The 16145-nt window shown below is 50.5% G+C and overlaps 1 protein-coding gene across 2 annotated transcripts in view; it reads right to left on the bottom strand.

Annotated features, from left to right (window-relative positions):
* Positions 1–5819, bottom strand: part of IFNGR2 (interferon gamma receptor 2) — a 36970-nt gene extending 31151 nt beyond the window's left edge. For both annotated transcript variants that reach the window (XM_055279570.2, XM_063639354.1), the window contains exon 1: positions 5472–5819. In XM_055279570.2, the coding sequence (XP_055135545.2) occupies positions 5472–5583 (112 nt within the window). In that variant the 5' untranslated portion in view covers positions 5584–5819. The remainder of the gene's footprint in view (positions 1–5471) is intronic.
* Positions 5820–16145: the final 10326 nt, after the last annotated feature.

Raw genomic sequence — 16145 nt, forward strand, 5'->3', positions numbered from 1 at the left:
TTTAGGAATAGGAGGGGCTGGGTGCGGTGGCTCATGCCTGTAATCCCAGCACTTTGGGAGGTTGAGACAGGCAGATCACTTGAGGTCAGGAGTGCAAGACCAGCCTGACCAACATGGTGAAACCCCGTCTCTATTAAAAATACAAAAATTAGCCGGGTGTGGTGATGCACAACTGTAATCACAGTTACTTGGGAGGCTGAGGCAGGAGAATCACTTGAACCTGGGAGGCGGAGGTTGCAGTGAGTCGAGACCGTGCCATTGCACTCCAGCCTGGGCAACAAGAGCAAAACTCCATATCAAACAAACAAAAAGAATAGGAGGATATCCTGGGTCTTAACAGCATAGTTTGATTAACATATATCACACACAGATAATAAAATATAATTAACATTAATCATTTAATCTTGACAATTAAGGACTGACCCTTTAGGATCTTTCTATGGTGGGGGGGTAGGGGACATTATGATGAAAATCAATCAGGTGAACATCATTGATCCCACCTCCATCACCTTGCAGATGAGAAGTAAAAAAGCATTTTCTGATTCCTCAGCCATAACCAGGAAATTGTTCTCTTCAAGAAATACTAGGCCAGGCATGGTAGCTTATGCCTGTAATCCCAACACTTTGGGAGGCCGAGGCCAGGGGGGATCACTTGAGGTCAAGAGTTTGAGACCAGCCTAGCCAACATGGTGAAACCCCACCCCTACTAAAAATATAAAAATTAGCAAGGCATGGTGGCAGGTGCCTACAGTCCCAGCTACTTGGGAGGCTGAGGCAGGAGAATCGCTTGAACCTGGGAGGCAGAGGTTGCAGTGAGCTGAGATGGCGCTACTGCATTCCAGCCTGGGTGACAGAGCAAGACTCTGTCTCAAAAACAACAACAACAACTGGACATCAAGTTCTTGACCTAGGTTATTTGGCTCTTCCTATCAAGAAAGGTTGGCCGGGCGTGGTGGCTCATGCCTGTAATCCCAGCACTTTGGGAGGCCGAGGTGGGCGGATTACCTGAGGTCAGGAGTTCGAGACCAGCCTGACCAACATGGAGAAACCCCATCTCTACTAAAAATACAAAAAAAATTATGCATGATGGCACATGTCTGTAATCCCAGCTACTCGGGAGGCTGAGGCGGGAGAATTGTTTGAACCTTGGCGGAGGAGGTTGTGGTGAGCCGAGATCGCGCCAGTGCACTCCAGCCTGGGCAACAAGAGCAAAACTCCGTCTCAAAAAAAAAAAAAAACGTTTGACTTTCCAGGGAGTAAAATAGAGATATAACCTAGTTCGAAGGAATGGCTGAGAAAATTAAGAGAGGTAATGTAGGCCGGGCGCGGTGGCTCACGCTTGTAATCCCAGCACTTTGGGAGGCTGAGGCGGGCAGATCACAAGGTCAGGAGATTGAGACCACGGTGAAACCCCGTCTCTACTAAAAAATACAAAAAATTAGCCGGGCGTGGTGGCGGGCGCCTGTAGTCCCAGCTACTCGGAGAGGCTGAGGCAGGAGAATGGCGTGAACCCGGGAGGCGGAGCTTGCAGTGAGCCGAGATTGCGCCACTGCACTCCAGCCTGGGCGAAAGAGCAAGACTCCGTCTCAAAAAAAAAAAAAAAAAGGTAATGTATATAAAGCACTTGGAATCTCATCTGACCAATAAATGTTACTATCATGATCATTTATAAAGGTGGCAAAAGCATTCCAGCTACATGATATTTTCACTTGCCAAGATTATGAACACTTAGGAGCTTACCCAGTGGACATTCATATGCAATGGTTTTTAAGTTGCTGGGGACTTACTGTCTTTCTCGGTGGTCTCTAAGCATACGAAAAGCTTTGGCTGTTCAAGTCAGCAAATAATGATAAAAAATTCTGTGGCACAGTACATATCCAATCCCCTGAAAAAGTCAGCAGCAGCTGCTACAATTACAAATAGAAGCCTTAATTCCTTAACACTCAGGTAACTAACCGAACAGTCAGTTGATTTACTGCACTTGTGCTGTTGGTTACCTTTTTCTATCTGGAGCAAACGGCCACTACTTAACAGGGCATTGTTACAAATTGCCACAGGTCCCGTATTTTATATATTCTACCCTTATACAACTCTAAGGGATAGATACTATGTCTCCCTTTAAAAAATCTGTTTCCGGAGCCAGGCTGGGTGGTTCACATCTATAATCCTAGCACTTTGGGAGGCTGAGGCGGGTGGGTCTCTTGACCCCAGGAGTTCAAAACCAGCCTGGGAAACACGGTGAAACCCCATCTCTACAAAAAAATACAAAAATTAGCCAGGTATGATGGTGTGCACCTGTAGTCCCAGCTACTCAGAAGGCTGAGGTGGGAGGATGGCTTGAGCCCGAGAGGTTGAGGCTGCAATGAGCTGTGATCATGCCACTGCACTGCAGCCTGGGCGATGGAGAGAGATACTATCTCAAAAAAAAAAGTTTCCAACACTTTTTTTTTTCTTTGACCATAAAAGCAATTTCAAAATTACACTGGTAAGTTATGGGAAAGTGTGAAAACCTATCTACCACCCACCCATTTGCCATATAATCATTGTGAATACTTTCACTGTGTTTTGACTAAAAGAGTGTTTCTCTTGAAGATATCCATTAGGTTTTTAAGCTGTTTAATATGAAAATGTTCAAATAGTTGCAAAACAGATTAGTTTAAAGCACTACTACTTTTCTTTTCTTTTTTTTTTTTTTGAGACAAGAGTCTCGCTCTGTCGCCCAGGCTGGAGTACAGTTGCCTGATCTCGGCTCGCTGCAACCTCCGCCTCCCAGGTTCAAGCGATTCTCCTGCCTCAGCCTCCCGAGTAGCTGGGATCACAGGTGCCGACCACCACGCCCGGGTAATTTTTGTAGTTTTAGTAAAGACGGGGTTTTCACCATGTTGGCCAGGCTGGTCTCTGGAACTTCTGATCTCAGATGATCCGCCCACCTCTGCCTCCCAAAGTGATGGGATTACAGGCATGAGCCACTGTGCCCAGCTGCTACTACTTTTCAAAGGATCGATGGAGGCAGTTTTTTTGTTTGTTTTTGTTTGTTTTTTGAGATAGAGTCTTGCTCTTGTTGCCCAGGCTGGAGTGCAGTGGCGTGCTCTCAGCTTACTGCACCTCTGCCTCCTGAGTTTAAGTGATTCTCCTGCCTCACCCTCCCGAGTAGCTGGGACACAGGTGTGTACCACCACGCCCCGCTAATTTTTGTATTTTTGGTAGAGACAGGATTTCATCATGTTGACCAGCCTGGTCTTGAACTCCCGACCTCAGGTGATCCACCCGCCTCAGCCTCCCAAAGTGCTGGGATTACAGGCATGAGCCACCATGCCCGGCCTCACTTTTAAAAATTTTTTTATTTTGCAACGTATCACACAGACCAAAACTTTTGTAGAATACAATAAAAGTTAATCGTTAGCAAGATGGACAGGCACCTGGATGTCGTGGCAACGTCAGACTATAAAGTTTCTAAATATATCTTTCAACCTCTGGACTCATCACAGGTAAGTCACAAACAGTCCACAGATCACCACTAGTCTCTCCTCTCTGGCATGAAGTCACTCGCCTGCTCATCCCACACAGGACAATCACCAGCTCTCATTAGGAGGAGGCATACACAGATTGCTCAAGACTTGAAGCCGAGTGGAAGTAGAGTCAGGATTTGAACCCATCTGTCTGACTCCCATGGAAAAGCAGATAATAATTTCCTCAAGTGCAAGGCACCCCAGATCAAGGAGATACGGAACTTATAGGCCTTTGCAAGGAATGCCGGTAGAAAAAACAAACCCACAACACAAGGTTATAGCTTCGAATGGGAAGAATCTTCTAAGTTCTCGAGACTGTCTAAGGGCTGTCCAACCTATGATATCACTCTCCCCAGGGGAAAGAACCCAGCAAAACAAACGCAGATACATACACAAGAATGTTCCAGCCACACATTTGTCATTAAGGTCTTTTCCCCTTTTTCTTTTTTTTTTTTTTTCTGAGACAGAGTCGGGATGCAGTGGTGAGATCTCAGCCCACTGCAACCTCCGCCTCTCGGGTTCAAGTGATTCTCCTGCCTTGGCCTCCTGAGTAGCTGGGATTACAGGCGGGCGCCACCACGCCCAGCTATGTATTTTTAGCAGAGACGGGGGTTTCACCATGTTGGTCAAGCTGGTCTCGAACTCCTGACCTCATGATCCTGCCTCAGCCTCCCAAAGTGATGGGATTACAGGCGTGAGCCACCAAGCCTGGCCTTCTTTTGGTTTTTATGTTTGGCTCATAAGCGTGGTCAGTTGGTGTCAGAGGTTAAGGAGGCCACCAGGTAAGAAGCTCCCTGGGTAGGGACAGAACCGGTTTTAAAAGCCTGGTTCAGCTGGGCACGGTGCCTCAAGCCTGTAATCCCAGCGCTTTCGGAGGCCGAGGCAGGTGGATTGCTGGAGCCCAGGAGTACAAGAACAGCCTGGGCAACATAGCGAGACCTCCTCTCTACAAAAAATACAAAAATTGGCCAGGTGTGGCCAATAATCCCACCTTCTTGGGAGGCTGAGGTGGGAGGATCGCTTGAGCACGGGAGGCGGAGGCTGTAGTAGCTGAGATGCTGCCCACTGCACTCCAGCCTGGGCGACAGAGCGACACCCTGTCTCAAACAACAATAAAATAAATAAATAAATAAATAAATGCATGCATGCCTGGCTCAGTTGACACTCTTCCTCTTCCGCCCCAACACTGAAGCGACCCGGACAGTTCTGAGCCCTGCCTGAATGCTGCTGCCCCATCTGTATGACTGCGGGAACTGTCTGGATTTCACACCCAGTATCAAACATGCCCTCGGCCAAAGTCGGAATTGAGTCTGGGTCACCCGTCCAAGACGCTGGTCCCTGCTCCACCGCTGCTTCTACAAAGGGACTGAGTCTAGCTTCCAGCCAGGCCCTCGGGAGGCACTCTAGGCGGGGACTAAGCGCGGTCTCGCCCGGCTGCAGAACCCGTGGCCAGCAGAAGCGGCCCCTGCCCGAGCCCTGGATTCAATTTGCTGTTGTTCATTCCGAGAAATTCGGAGACTGGGGCCACGCTGGCTTTCCCGGCGCGGGCGAGCGGGTAGGGGAGGTGGCGCAGCCGAGGTTACCGGCTTCACGGAGGGGCACCGAGTGTCCTCTCCCGGAGAGGGGTGTCCCGGCGGCCAGGACGCCAGGAGGGGTGCCCCCCGTCTTCCTGCTCCTGCCCAGCTCCTGTCTGGAACTCCTGGCCGCCCACCCCAGCCTCGCTGCGGGCTCCCCGCGGGCCCCTGTAGCCCTGAGCACCCCGCAGACCCTCACCCGGGGCACCCGCAGGTTCCCACCTGATCTGAGCACTCCGCATATCCCACCCACCAGGAGCACCCCACAGATTCCCACCCAATCTGAGCACCCGGCAGATTCCCCCCATCCCACGATCCGGGAGTCCCCCAACCCCCACACGCTGCAACTGCGCCCCCGTCCCGCCGCGGAGGCCCAGGCCCGGCTCACCTGGCGGGGCCGCGGCGGCTGCGGCGGCGGCGGCAGCGGCGGCGGCGGCAGCGGCGGCGGCGGCGAAGACTCCGAGCAGCAGCAGCAGCGACCACAGCCGCGTCGGTCGCATGGCCCCGGGCGCTCGGCGGCAACTCAGGTCGCGGCCGGGGCCCCGCTTGGGGTCCGCGGAGCCGCTCACGTCGCCGCCGGGAGCGCCATGGCGAGCGCAGGGCGCGCAGGGCCCGCCTCTTCCCGAGCAGCGGCGGGGCGTCCTGGCAGAGGAGACCCGGCTTGGCCGCCAGCGCCCAACCCGCCCCGCCCCGCCCCGCCCGCGCCCCCGCCCCCGCCCCGCCCCCGAGGCCCCCCGCCCCCGCGAGGGACTTTCCCGCTCCGGGAACTGCGGCCCGGGGGGCCTCTGCGGCGGCAGCAGCGCGGGGACCCCACGCAGCCGGCCTCCCAGAGCTCGGAGCCTCCCGGAACGTCCTGGAGACTGGAGCCCCGCGGGACGTCCACCTTCGGGGGCCGCGATCCTTCCGGAAGGGCCCCGCGAGACCCAGGCCCAGGCCGCTGGGCGTTCCCTGGAGCCCCCACCCCTCCTGATCCCCCCTCATTCTCCTCTCGGGTGCTCGATAGCACAATTCGAGGATTCGCCCCTTTAGTCGAAATGTTTGTTTTAATAGCCCCCAAAGTACATATTAAGCTTTCAACTCCCCCCCGCCCCCCTCCCCCCTTTTTTTGAGACGGAGTCACCAGGCTGGAGTGCAGTGGCGCGATCGCAGCTCACTGCAACCTCCGCCGCCCGTCAACCCTCTTTTGAAAAGGGTTTTAAGGGGAAGGAGTTAGAAAGGGCCCAGTGAAGGAAGAGGTGGGGCTCTGGGGGTGGGGGGAATGGGCTCCGAGCAGGGGGAGGGAGAGACAGAAACTTCCAGCATTTCTAAATGGCGTGGGGTTTGCCCTGGAGCCGGCCGCGGTGCACGAGGAGGAAGTCCTTTAGCAGCTGGGCAGCCGCAGGCCCGCTCCCCAGCCCGAGCCTGCACCATGTGCAGTTTGACGTCTGTTGGGAGAGGGTTTTAAATCTGCCGTGTTCTTCCAAGATGCGTCATAAAGCTAGCGCAGCAAAGGAGGGACGCGGTGCAGGGAGACCAAGAATTTAAAAACAGGTCGTCCAGGGAGCCCACTAGACACATTAGCAAAAATGGGTTTTGCAACATAGAGCTTTTCTTTTGCTCTTCCCACATTCTTGCATTTCCTCTTTGTAGAACTCTTTTGAAATTGGCCACGCTCGTGAAAATATGTGATGAAATACCTAGCAGACAATTGAATTATGCATTGGATATTTCCAGATATAGAGATGTATTTATATGTTACATGAAAAAAGCGGGCGACAACTTGGAATCACTTCAAAAAGGATGCACTGATGCCAGGCGCGGTGGCTCACGCCTGTAATCCCAGCACTTTAGGAGGCCCAGGCGGGCGGATCACATGAGGCCAGGAGTTGGAGACCAGCCTGGCCAGTATGGCTGAAACCCGTCTCTACTAAAAATACAAAAATTAGCCAGGCGTGGTGGCAGGCGCCTGTAATCCCAGCTACTTGGAGGGCTGAGGCAGGAGAATCACTTGAACCCGGGAGGCGGAGGTTGCAGTGAGCGGAGATTGCGCCACTGCACCCCAGCCTGGGTGACAGACCGAGACTCCGTCTCAAAAATAATAAAAAGGCACTGAAAATGACAGGATTGCAAGAAGGATTCCTTTTTCAAACAAATAGATAAAATTACAAAAAAACGACTGGGTGAAAGATGCCAACATTCTGACAAGAAATCGGTTACGGGATCACGCAAGTGTCATCTGCCTCAGGGGATGTAACCGAATGCTGGTTCAGTCGCTGGCTGCCTGCAGAGTCTAACAAGAGCAAGATGTGGTGGAAAGAAAGTGACTTTATTTCCAAAGCTAGCAAGAGGAAATGGTTGGATTCCTATCCCCAAAGCAATCACTTTGAATTGTGGGGTATGGGGAGTGGGAAAGGCAAGGGTTATTTATTTACTTATTTTTGAGACGGAGTCTCCGTCACCTAGGCTGGAGTGCAGTGGCGCGATCTCGGCTCACTGCAAGCTCCGCCTTCCGGGTTCACGCCATTCTCCTGCCTCAGCCTCCCGAATAGCTGGGACTACAGGCGCCCGCCACCACGCCCAGCTAATTTTTTGTGTTTTTTGTAGAAACGGGGTTTCACCGTGTTAGCCAGGGTGGTTTCTATCTCCTGACCTCGCGATCTGCCCGCCTCGGCCTCCCAAAGTGCTGGGATTACAGGCGTGAGCCACCGCGCCCGGCCAAGGCAAGGGTTTAAAACGGGAAAACGATGTGGAAGTCAGGCAAGGATCATGCTAAGTACAATGTCTGTTTGTCTTGTTCCGGTGGCTGTCTTGGGTCCTAGTCCACTGGAAGCGTGGGCTGGCATCATCTCAACAATGGCTGGATTCTTAATTAGACGCCTTGAGGTCATGTCTGGAATTTTGCAGCAGGATCTCCAGGCTTGGTCTGTCCGTCTCAACATTAGCGTCTGGAACCTCTAAGAAGGCACATAACTAGACACGAGCATACAGTTAGGTAAATGTGAAGGGAGTTTATACTGTGAAGAAGGGAGGGACGTGGAGTCCATTTTAAGGCTAAGGGAAAAGGCTTCTGCAGTTTGCTTCAAGGTTACATCTTTGATGGCTGGGTGCGGTGGCTCACGCCTCTAATCCCAGCACTTTGGGAGGCTGAGCCAGGTGGATCACCTGAGGTCAGGAGTTCAAGACCAGCCTGGCCAACATGGTGAAACTCGTCTCTACTAAAAGTACAAAAATTAGCCAGGTGTGGTGGCCTGTGCCTGTAATCCCAGCTACTCGGGAGGCTGAGCCAGGAGAATCACATGAACCCAGGAGGTGAAGGTTGCAGTGAACTGAGATCATGCCACTACACTCTAGCCTGAGCCACAGAGCAAGATTCTGTCTCAAAAAAAAAAAAAAAAAAAAAAAAAAATTGTAACCTGTTTATCATTCTAAAGAAATACTTTTGGCCAGATGTGGTGGCTCACACCTGTAATTCCAGCACTTTCGGAGGCCCAGGTGGGTGGATCACCTGAGGTCAGGAGTTCAAGACCAGCCTGGCCAACATGGTGAAACCCCATCTCTACTGCAAATACAAAAATTAGCCAGGCATAGTGGCAGGTGCCTGTAATCCCAGCTACTTGGGAGGCTGAGGCAGGAGAATTGCTTGAACCTGGGAGATGGAGGTTGCAGTGAGCTGAGACAGCACCACTGCACTCCAGCCTGAGTGCAGAGTAAGGCTCCAACTCAAAAAAAAAAAAAAAGAAAAAAAAGAAATACTTTTGTGCCTAATTTTATAGTGAGTTGTGTATTTGTTTATAAAGGGGGCTCCATATATTATATACACTTCAGCCCTACAAACCCTGAATCTGCACCATCTCTTTCCATTAATTCCTTACCTTCTAATCAGTTGATCTTTCTGGAGCATTTCTAATACCTAGAGGGACTCTTCTCACCTCCCTCGGGAGAGTGGGTGGGGGATGGCAGGAAGAAGCCAACATTTTTTGCTGGCCAGTGGTGCTTCTCTAGGTATTATAACACTCAGACCTCCCAGTTAGGCAGGCGATGGCTGTCCCATGGGGACACCGGCAGAGTTCAGTGACTTGGCCTGTGGTGGGTTTGCACTGCGGTAGTTCTGCTAAACTGTAACTGCATTTCCTAGAATTCCCCTCCCTGAAAAGTTCTGAGGTAACATGAGCAGGGACAGATGTTTGTGTGTGTCTTAGTCCATTTTCTGTTGCTTATAACAGAATATCTGAAGCTAGGTAATTGATAAAGAAAAGGCATTTATTTCTTACAGTTTGGGAGGCTGAGAAGTCCAAGGTCTAGGGACTAAATCTGGTGAGGGCCTTCTTGCTGGTGGAGATTCTCTGCAGAGTCACGAGGTGGTCAGGGTATCACATGGCAAGGGGGGCTGAGGGTGCTAAGGTGCTCAGATTTATTTTCCTCCTTTTTTTTTTTCTTTTGAGATGGAGTATCACTCTGTTGCCCAGGCTGGAGGGTAGTGGTGCGATCTTGGCTCACTGCAACCTCTGCCTCCTGGATTCAAGCAATTCTCCTGCCTCAGCCTCCCGAGTAGCTGGGATTACAGGCACCTGCCACCACACCCGGCTAATTTTTGTATTTTTAGTAGAGATGGTGTTTCACCTGTTGCCCTTGTCTTGAACTGCTGACCTCAAGTGATCCACCTGCCTCGGCCTCCCAAAGTGTTGGGATTACAGGAGTGAGCCACCACACCCATCCCCTCTTTTATAAAGCCACCAGCCCCACTCCCATGATAATCCATTGGTCCATGAACCCATTAGTCCATGAATGAATCCACCCATCCATGAGAAGAGAGTGAGGGGGGATCAGGAGGTGAAATTTGGGGACACATTCAAACCCTAGCAATGTGCAAGACTTGGAAGATGGAAGGAAAGGTGCAGCCATATTCCTTTACCCTTGGGAGGCTGGGGCAGGGCACAAGGCATCCATATTTGCAGCTTTCTCAAAATACATAAATAAATAAATAAATAATTTTTTTTTTTAAAAAGAGCCCATAAAACAGATGTGAGAAACAGAAGTGAAGATGTCACCGGCTTCTGCCTGATGGGTGCTCATTTTATGTAGATTGTTAAGGAAATAGCAACAGTCACGATCTCAAAAACACCTGTGCTTGGCTTGCCACACCATAACCACACCGTAGGAATCAGTCTCAGTGAATCCAGTCCCTGTTTTACAACCACACAGAAGTTGCCAGTCAGCGTTTCTGGTGACAGAACCGCATTGCCACACTGACGGGGTGCAATACTAGCCACAAATCAAGAAACTCGATATTTTCATTTTCTTAGGAAGCCTGCCTGGGAGCACATGGGTGACTTCCAAGGGGTTTTGAAATGCTGGGGCCACACTAAGGGACTTCACCCTTCCATGTAGGACTCTCAAGATTCAGGGAACCAGGCTGAGGATGCCCAGCTCAGAGATGGGTGAGCCAGTCTCTTCTGCCAGTGCACCCCGTGGAGGTCTGGCCGGGCCCCCAGTTCCTGGAAGCTGGATTAGTTTCCTATGGCTGCTGTAATGCATCCCCACAAACGTAGTGGCTTGAAACAAAAATTCATTCTCTTATAGTTTTAGAGGTCAGAAATCCCAAATGGGGCTGGGTGCTCATGCCTGTAATCCCAGCACTTGGGGAGGCTGCGATGCGAGGATCACTTGAGTCTAGGAGTTGAGAACAGCCTGGGCAACACTGCAAGACTCTGTCTCTACAAAAAATAAAACATTAGCCAGGCGTGGTGGTGGGCACCTGCAGAGGACTACTCAAGAGGCTGAGTTGGGAGGATCACTTGAGCCCAAGAGTTTGAGGCTGCAGTGAGCTGTGATTGCACCACTGCATTCCAGCCTGGGTGACAGAGTGAGACCCTGTCTATAAAAAAGAAAGGGACATCAGTTCCATACAACCCAAAGCCTGGGTAACGGAATGAGACCCTATCTATAAAAAAGAATAGGAAAAGAAAGGGAGGGTGGTGGTGCGTGCCTGTGGTCCCAGCTACCAGGGAGTGTGAGATAGGAGGATCTCTTGAATGCAGGAGGCAGAGATTGCAGCAAGCCGAGATGGTGTCACTGTACTGCAGCCCGGGCAACAGAGTGAGACTTTGTTTCAAAAAAAAAAAAAAGAAAAAGAAAAAAAAAAAGAAGGAAGAAAGAAAGAGAGAAACCCAAAATGGATTGGCAAGGCTGTGGTCCTTCCAGAGGCTCTGGGGAGAATCAGTTCCTTGCCCTTTGCAGCTTCTAGAAAGGATGCCACATTCCTTTTTTCTTTTTTTGGGACGGAGTCTCACTCTGTTCTCCAGGCTGCAGTGCAATGGTGTGATCTGGGGTCACTGCAACCTCCGCCTCCTGGGTTCAAGCGATTCTCGTGCCTCAGCCCCCGAGTAGCTGGGATTAGAGGCACATGCCACCAGGCCCGGCTATTTTTTTTTTTTTTTTTTGTATTTTTAGTAGAGATGGGGTTTTGCCATTTTGGCCAGGCTGGTCTTGAACTCCTGACCTCAGGTGATCCGCCCGCCTTGGCCCCCCAAATTGCTGGGATTACAGGCGTGAGTCACTGCGCCTGGCCGCATTCCTTAACTCAAGCTCCCTGCTTCCATCTTCAAGCCATCTTCAAACCACCCTAATCTCTGCTTCCATCCCCACCCCTCCTCCTCGGACCCTCCTGCCTGCCTCTTCCCCATGCGAGGACCCTTGTGATGACATTGGGCCCACCCAATAATCTAGGATCATCTTTCCATCTCGAGACCCTTAGCCTAGTCACATCTGCTAACTCCCGTTTATCATGGAAGGTAACATATTCGCAAATGTTGGGGGTTAGGTTGTGGACATCTCTGGAGGTCATTATTCAGCCCACCATAGGGGCTATGCAGAATGACACTGGACAGATAGGTGGCAGCTCTCAGCGTCTGGACCTTGGACTCTTTGCCCCACTTCCATTTTGGCCTGTCCCCTTCACCCCTGCCCAGCATGCGTGCGTGCACACACACACACACACACCCAACCACCCCTCCCAACACACACCCAGAGCCTGGCAGCCCTAGGCTGCCACCGTGCCAGCATTCCCCTCCTCTCAAAATCTGCAGGCCTGTGGCCCTTATAGGGCTACATTTCCTGGGGCTGGTTCTTGTCCTTTTCTTGTTAAATTCAGTGTATTGTTAAATTAGCTTAGTCAAAGCCTGCCTTCAACTAAGGGGGAGGTAGAGAGATTAAAATTGTTTTCTAGGGCTGGGGATTCAGGGCAAGTGAGGGTGAAAGGGAGTTGCTGCGATTCTTGAATAATCTATCCAAATCCATTTATGGACAAGACTACAATTTTCTGGTTGTGAAAAGGTAACAGTGGGGACCTGGCCTGGGCAGTGTGGCCAGTTGTTAGTTCTACAGGAGGGAGGGAGAGGTTACTGGGACAGCTGCGTTCTTTATTTAACTCCTTCCTCTCTACAAGCAGTTCTTTCTGGGAACACATTCCCCTTGCAGAGGCTCTTGCCAGGACTAAGGCTTCCAGGGCAAGCTGGTGTGTGGTGTAAGGATCCAAGTCTCCTGGAGGCCGGGCGTGGTGGCTCATACCTGTAATCCCAGCACTTTGGGAGGCCAAGATGGGTGGCTCACTTGAGGTCAGGAGTTCGAGACCAGCCTGGCCAACATGGTGAAACCCCGTCTCCACTAAAAATACAAAAATTAGCCAGGCATGGTGGTGGGCACCTGTAATCCCAGCTACTTGGTAGGCTGGGGCAGGAGAATCGATTGAATCCAGGAGGCGGAGGTTGCAGCGAGCTGAGATCATGCCACTGCACACCAGCTTGGGCAACAGAGTGACACCCCATCTCAAAAAAAAAAGAAAAAAAAGAGAAGGACAGTTTACAGGCACACACGTTTTGCTTTCAGTCTGACTTCTGCTATAGACAACGGCTATTTTTGCTTTTGTTAGGATTTGTACCTCTGTGGGGGCCCTTAGTATATGGGCTAACTTAAAATGAAATTTTAATTGATTTGGAACTTGTAAACTTAAATACACAAGTTTTTCGTTTGTTTGTTTTTGCTTTTAAAGACAGGATCTCTGTTGCCCAGGCCAGAGTGCAGTGGCACAATCATATTTCACCGCAGCCTGGAACTCCTGGGCTCAAGCCATCCTCCTGTCTCAGTCTCCTGAGTAGCTGGGACTACCAGTACGTGCCGCCACATGAGCTAATTTAAAAAAAAAATTCTTTTAAAGATGGAGTCATAGTATTTCGCCCAGGCTGGTCTCGAACTCCTGGCTTCAGGTGATCCTCCCACTTCAGCCTCCCAAAGTGCTGGGATTACAGGCGTGAGCCACCACACCCAACCCATAAATTTTTCTAACTTTTTGTTTTGTTTTGTTTTTATAATAGTAGTACTTGGGCCAGGCATGGTGGCTCACGCCTGTAATCCCAGCACTTTGGAAGGCTTAGGTGGGCGGATCACTTGAGGTCAGGAGCTCAAGACCAGCCTGGCCAACATGGTGAAACCCCGTCTCTACTAAAAATACAAAAATTAGCTGGGCATGGTGGCACACACCTGTAATCCCAGCTACTCAGGAGGCTGAGATAGGAGAATCACTTGAACCTGGGGCGGAGGTTGCAGTGAGCCAAGATTGCGTCACTGCACTCCAGCCTGGGTGACAGAGCGAGACTCCGTCTCAGAAAAAAAAAAAAAAGTAGTACTTGTTCATTGTCAAGGAACTAGAAAATACAGAAGAGCATAAAGAAGAAAAAAACAATTCCCCCACAATCTTACAATACAGAAATGGCTAAAATTCATATCCTGAAACTCCTCAATTTTTAAGCACCAGCAAAACGGCCAGAAGGCAGCATTATTTCACCCTTTCTGAGAAGTGTGTAGAAACCACACACAGGACAGGAGAGGAAGGAAACTTTTGCTTCTCCTGTGTTTCAGGATTGTATGAAAATCAGGTTGCCTGTAGTTTCAGGACATTCTCTGCAGGTATAGTCTTGACTTTGCAAAGTCGTGAACACGCCTTGACCAGTGATAAGAGGAGATGACGAATGCCTCACATTCACTGTCAGCAGCCCTCAAGCTTCAGCCTTCCTTGGCCAACTCCTGGGTATAGTGACTTCCCGGTACAGCTGTGGCACTGGGCGTAAGCCATTATGTAGAGATTATGCTACATTTTGTGAGCGTTAAATACATTGTTAATGTAATGTCCTTTCTTTTGCAGAATCTTAAACTACTGTCACTGTGAACTTTCTTTTTATCTTGGAAACCTCAAACATCATAGTGTGTGACTTCTGGTGTATCTATACAAAACAGATCCAAGCAAAGCAAATACAAATTCACATGGGTACTTTGTGGATGAGGGCAAGAATACAGAGAGCCTAGGGGCAGTGGAGCACTTTCAGAAAGGACGCGGTGGTCTGGAATATGGTGCCTTCTCTCCCTTCCTCCCTCCTTCCCTCCCTCGCTTCTTTCATGTATTTAGCACATATTTACTTACTGAGCAGCTACTCTATGCCAGGCCCTGTTCTGAGCACAACAGATAAAAACTCTGAGCTTGCGGAGCTTACGTTTTAGTGGCAGCGACAGAGAATGCCCAGTCTATCACTGAACACAGCATCTAGTGTCTGGAACGACGGTGATCATGCAATCGAGAGGACCATGAGTGGATTGCAAGTCGGATTACATCCAGTCCCAGGCGACTCTCTTGGTGTCTGCAGTAGGAGATTCTGTCAAAGCCCCTCCTTGTCCTCTGTTCCGGCATTAGTGGTAGATTCCCAGGTGGCTGGACTCTCTGTGTGGGAGGTGGTGAGTCCCTGGCAGGAACTGGGGTGGCCCCTCTGGCTGTGCTAGACAAGCACCAATCCACAGAGCTTTTCAACATCCCCAAGGCACTTGGGGGGTGTCCACTGAGTGGCAGTTTCTTCTCATCTGTCAATGGGCTGCACCCCCAACTCACAGTCCCATGACCTGCCTTGGCTTGGGGGAGCCTCCACCCTGCCTGGGCCTCCCAGTTCACGCAGCGGGTAGGGCACCATTCCTCCCAGCACAGTCCAGTCCAACACCCAGGGACCTGGGCACATCCACACATGCCTCCTAACTCATTCCCCCAGGTAGCGTAGGGGCATCTAGGCAAAGGAAGCTCCAGAACCCACTTTACTCAAGACCCAGGGACATTCCTGTTTTCCAAATGAATATCACTCACATTGCCTAGGAAACAGCCTCACCTCAAAGAACATTGGCTTAAATAAAGGCAACACTACCAGATATGATATTCCAATGCTGAAGCTTTCACTTATCCAAGTATCAAAAAGAGATTCAGCCAGGTGCGGTGGCTCACTGTAATCCAAGCACTTTGGGAGGCCACGGCGAGCGGATCACCTGAGGTCAGGAGTTCGAGACCAGCCTGACCAACATGAAGAAACTCTGTCTCTACTAAAAATACAAAATTAGCCAGGCGTGGTGGTGCATGCCCGCAATCCAAGCTACTCAGGAGGCTGAGGCAGGACAATTGCTTGAACCCAGGGGGCAGAGATTGCTGTGAGCTGAGATCGCTCCATTGTACCCCAGCCTGGGCAACAAGAGTGAAACTCCATCTCAAAAAAAAAAAAAATTAACCGGGCTTGGTGGTGTGCACCTGTAGTCCCAGCTACTTGGGAGGCTAAGGCAGGAGAATCGCCCAAGCCCAGGAGTTCGAGGCTGCAATGAGCCATGATTGCATCACTACATTCCAGCCTGGGTGATAGAGTGAGACCCTGCCCACTCCTCCACCAGAAAAAAGAGAGAGAGACAAACTCATTTACTTTTCTATTCCTCAACAAATATTTATTAAGCACTCCTTAGATGCCAGGCATTGTTCTAGACACTTGAGATACATCGGTGACCAAAGCGTTGTCGCTAAACTTCAACTTCAACCTACTGTAGGACTTTTTTTCCTTCCTTCCATTCTTCCTTTCTTTTAAAAAATTAACACAGGGGTCTTGCTTTGTTGCCCAAGCGGTCTCGAACTCCTGAGCTCAAGCAATCCTCCCACCTTAGCCTGCCGGGTAGCTAGAACTACAGATGTGAGTCGCCCAGCCTGGCTTTCAAGAATTTGGTAATTATCTACAAG

The sequence above is a fragment of the Symphalangus syndactylus genome, chromosome 5, assembly GCF_028878055.3.
Source record: "Symphalangus syndactylus isolate Jambi chromosome 5, NHGRI_mSymSyn1-v2.1_pri, whole genome shotgun sequence".
Lineage (NCBI taxonomy): Eukaryota > Metazoa > Chordata > Mammalia > Primates > Hylobatidae > Symphalangus > Symphalangus syndactylus.